Source organism: Entelurus aequoreus, linkage group LG13 (genome assembly GCF_033978785.1).
Source record: "Entelurus aequoreus isolate RoL-2023_Sb linkage group LG13, RoL_Eaeq_v1.1, whole genome shotgun sequence".
NCBI lineage: Eukaryota > Metazoa > Chordata > Actinopteri > Syngnathiformes > Syngnathidae > Entelurus > Entelurus aequoreus.
Window position 1 is genome coordinate 48,999,701 of NC_084743.1, and position 4,356 is coordinate 49,004,056.

The 4,356-nt window shown below is 45.0% G+C and overlaps 1 protein-coding gene across 1 annotated transcript; it reads right to left on the reverse strand.

The window, feature by feature from the left end:
• Positions 1-2,371: 2,371 nt before the first annotated feature.
• On the reverse strand, positions 2,372-3,773 carry LOC133663026 (uncharacterized). The gene is made up of 4 exons (XM_062067206.1): positions 3,286-3,773; positions 3,040-3,171; positions 2,546-2,730; positions 2,372-2,494 (listed from the first exon to the last, which is right to left on the reverse strand). The coding sequence occupies exons 1-4, from the start codon at positions 3,695-3,697 to the stop codon at positions 2,372-2,374; spliced, it is 852 nt and encodes a 283-aa protein (XP_061923190.1). The 5' UTR covers positions 3,698-3,773.
• Between the last annotated feature and the right edge of the window lie 583 nt (positions 3,774-4,356).

The following is a 4,356-nucleotide window of genomic DNA, read 5'->3' on the forward strand; positions in this document are numbered from 1 at the left end:
TTTGTGCAATACTAACAAAATAACACTGCATTGTTGTTAAGTTTTTTTATGTTGAAGAAATGTGTAAAACAATTGCAAACATGTTACTATACAAATAATTGGATATTGTTTTGATATTTTTGATGATCGATCGACAAAGATACACTACCGGGTCACATTGAAATGTCCTTATTTTTGAAGGAAAAGCACTGTACTTTTCAATGAAGATAACTTTAAACTAGTCTTAACTTTAAAGAAATACACTCTATACATTGCTAATGTTGTAAATGACTATTCTAACTGTAAATGTCTGGTTTTTGGTGCAATATCTACATAGGTGTATAGAGGCCCATTTCCAGCAACTATCACTCCAGTGTTCTAATGGTACAATGGGTTTGCTCATTGGCTCAGAAGGCTAAATGATGATTAGAAAACCCTTGTGCAATCATGTTCACACATCTGAAAACAGTTTAGCTCATTACAGAAGCTACAAAACTGACCTTCCTTTGAGCAGATTGAGTTTCTGGAGCATCACATTTGTGGGGTCAATTAAACGCTCAAAATGGCCAGAAAAAGAGAACTTTCATCTGAAACTCGACAGTCTACTCTTGTTCTTAGAAATGAAGGCTATTCCACAAAATTGTTTGGGTGACCCCAAACTTTTGAACGGTAGTGTAAATACAAATATGTTACATTTAAACATTTCAAGATTTAATTATTACATAAATAAACCTTTATTTTACCACATGAACACAAAAGTACCAAAAATTGGTATCGTTGAGTACCAGTATCGATTCCCAGGTACTGGCAACCGCTACCTTATCGATTCAAATGGTAACAGTACCCATCCTTATTTGTCAGAGATGTTTTGTAATGTTATTCTGTGATTTTTGCACCTAAATAAATGCTATTACTTCAGTTGAGAAATATGGTGGCGGTGGGGGTTTTTCTGGCTGAAATATTGTGTATGTCAAGTTGTGTTATTAACTCTCAAGTTGTGTGGTTATCAACTGTCAAGTTGTGTTATCAACTCTCAAGTTGTGTTAAATACAGTGTACATTATTTTATAGCATGTTGTGGTTGAGTCCTCAATTGTAAAATGATTAGCAGGCTGAATATTACATTTTATTAATTGAGAATGTTAAAACATTGTCATGCAGCAATATGAAGTCCATTAACTTGTACAACATGTAATGTACAGAATATCAGAAGCATTCATTCAGGTAGAAATCACAGATTACTGCTGGGATAGGCTCCAGCCCCCGTGACCCCAAAAGGGCAAGCGGTACAAAATGAATCAGAGCATGATCAGAACCATCCACATTTTGTGTTATCAATGCGTGAAGTTGGTATCTAAACATGGAAGTGTAGCTCCTCCTCTGAATGCAAGTGCTCCTAAAGCAGGAATAGAAATTACGTATTTCTACAAAATGCAAAATTTGGCAAGACACCAACACACAACAGGCAATTTTTATTATTGTCATTGTGTTTGTCCTTTTTGTGTTGAGCTGTTCAAAAAAAGCATAATGTTTAAAATAAATTTCATTAATTTAATTAAATTCATTATTATTGATAAATTATCTGTCTAGGGGTGGGAAAACTTTTTGGCTCAGGGGCCACAAGGGCTTTTGAAATTTGACTGAAGGGGCCGGGTGAGCACATGATACATTTCAAAGCATATATCTGTTGGAGCTAAGAGTAGGCTTCTGAAACATGGGCTATTTGTCACAATTCAATTAAATGTGGAAAAGAGGAACCCAAGGATGCAGATGGAATTGAGAGTAAATAGTTCTTTACTTAACAAAAGTAGCAATCACAACAATGATCCAAAAATAGAATATAACAAAAAGTGACGGTGCAAAAAGAGCACCGTGATAAAAAGAACAAAAGCTAATATACAAACTAACTAAACTGGGGTTGGACTTGCAAGACGTGCAAACTATCAACGTACATACCCAGCTGGATGGCACTGGAAATAGCCAAGATGGTACGTAGGAAAAAATACAAGGAGCATAGGAGTCTTCAGACCATCAGTCAAGGAGTGGAATAGCCGAGTGCCATCCAGCCGACCAGGTGCTGCTAAAGTAGTGCTGGTGAGATTAGACACAGCTGTGCACGTCTTACAGCTCCGCCCACAGGAAAACACAGGAACTCTGAGGAAGACAAAAACTAAGAGCCAGGTCTGCTGCACCAACAAGGGAAAACTAAGCGTACAAACCACAAGGTGGCAGCAGGCGGTGACAGTATTCCCCCCCTAATCAACGGACGCCACCTGGCGGACCTCCTGGTTTACCGGGAAATCTATGATAAAAATCAGAAATTAGGGATTTATCAATAATAAGGGAACGTGAAATCCAAGTGCGATCCTCTGGGGGGTAACCCTCCCAGTCGATCAGAAACTGCACCCCCCTGCCTCGCCTCCTAGCATCCAGAATGGTGTTGACAGTGAAGGCTCCACTTGCTGAGGAGCAGGGGGAGACACAGGTGGAGGACTAAGGTCGCTCGACTCGACGGGCTTTAGGCGGGAAACACGGTAGACAGGATATGATTTGAAGGACTTTGGTACCTTGAGTCGAGCTGTGACGGGAGTTATCATCCGCTCCACCTCGTATGGTCCGATGAATCTAGGTGCCAGTTTCCTCGACTCTCCTGATAGTGTAATGTCTTTTGATGATAACCAAACCCTCTGGCCGGGTTTGTAGTTGGGAGATGGTCTGCGATGGCGATTAGCCATGGTCTGGTTCCGTTTGGCTGTCCGCGACAAGGCAGCACGGGTATCACGCCACACACGGTGCACACGGCACAGGAAGGCAGTCATGGAGGGAACAGTGGCCTCGATCTCTTGAGAGGAGAAGATGGGAGGTTGGAAGCCATGCACCACATGGAAAGGAGACAAGCCGGTAGATGAACAGATTAGGGTGTTACGGGCATACTCCACCCATGGGAGATAGGTAGACCACAATGATGGATGCTGGTAACACACGCATCTCAGGGCCGCCCCTAGGTCCTGGTTGGCTCTTTCCGATTGTCCATTCGATTGTGGGTGGTATGGCTCCTAACAAGTTGCAGAAAGCTCTCCATGTAGCGGATGAAAACTGAGGACCTCTGTCTGACACCACATCCATGGGGATCCCATGAAGTCGAACCACATGGTTGACCAGAAGCTTGGCGGTCTCCAGGGAGGAGGGAAGTCTGCGGAGGGGGATAAAATGCGTGAATTTAGAAAATCTGTCGACTATGGTGAGGATGACAGAAAACCCCCTGGAGATGGGTAGACCAGTGACAAAGTCCAGAGCGATGTGCGACCATGGACGTGAGGGGATGGGAAGGGGCTGCAGCAACCCCGCAGGAGCCTGATGGGAAGCCTTGCTTCTGGCGCAGACGGGGCATGCAGCCACAAACTTCCTAGTGTCAGTGTGAACGGTAGGCCACCAGAACCGCTGAGTGAGCAGGAACTCAGTGCGTCTGGCACCTGGGTGGCAAGCAATCTTCGAGGTGTGAGCCCACGACAAGACCTCTGGACGGAGGGTTCTCTGTACAAAAAGGCGACCAGGAGGACATCCAGCTGGGGATGGGGAGTCCCTGATAGCCTCCGACACCCGTCTCTCCACCTCCCACTGTACTGCACCCAAAATCCGGGACTGAGGAAGGATAGTCTCTGGGGGAGTGTCTTCTGTAGGAGGAGAGAACATCCTCGACAAGGCATCAGGTTTACCATTGAGTGAGCCCGGGCGAAAAGTGATACAAAAGTCAAACCTGGTAAGGAACAGGGACCACCGGGCCTGGCGGGGATTGAGGCGTTGGGCAGAGCGGAGGTAAACTAGGTTTCGATGATCAGTATAAATGATAAAGGGGTGTTTGGCACCCTCAAGCCAGTGCCTACATTCTGGAAGGGCGAGGACCACTGCAAGAAGCTCTCGGTTCCCGATGTCATAGTTCTTCTCTGCAGGCGAAAGGCGTTTGGAGAAGAAGGCGCAGGGGTGCAGCCTCTGATCAGAACTAGAGTGCTGTGACAAAACCGCCCCTACCCCGGTGTCAGATGCGTCCACCTCAACAAAAAATGGGAGATCAGGATTAGCGTGAACTAACACAGGAGCTGAGGTAAAGAGGCATTTAAGGCGTCGAAAAGCTTGGTCAGCCTCCGAAGACCACACAAAAAGAACCTTGGAGGACGTTAATTTATTTAAAGGTTGGGCTACTTTGCTGAAGTCTAATAAAACGTTGGTAAAAATTAGCAAACCCCAGAAACCTTTGCAGCAGCTTCCTAGAGGACGGCGTGGGCCAGTCTACAACCGCTTGGATCTTAGCTGGGTCTGGCTTAACCTGCCCCCTCTCCACAATCAACCCCAAAAACGACACTGTGGGAGAATGAAAAGT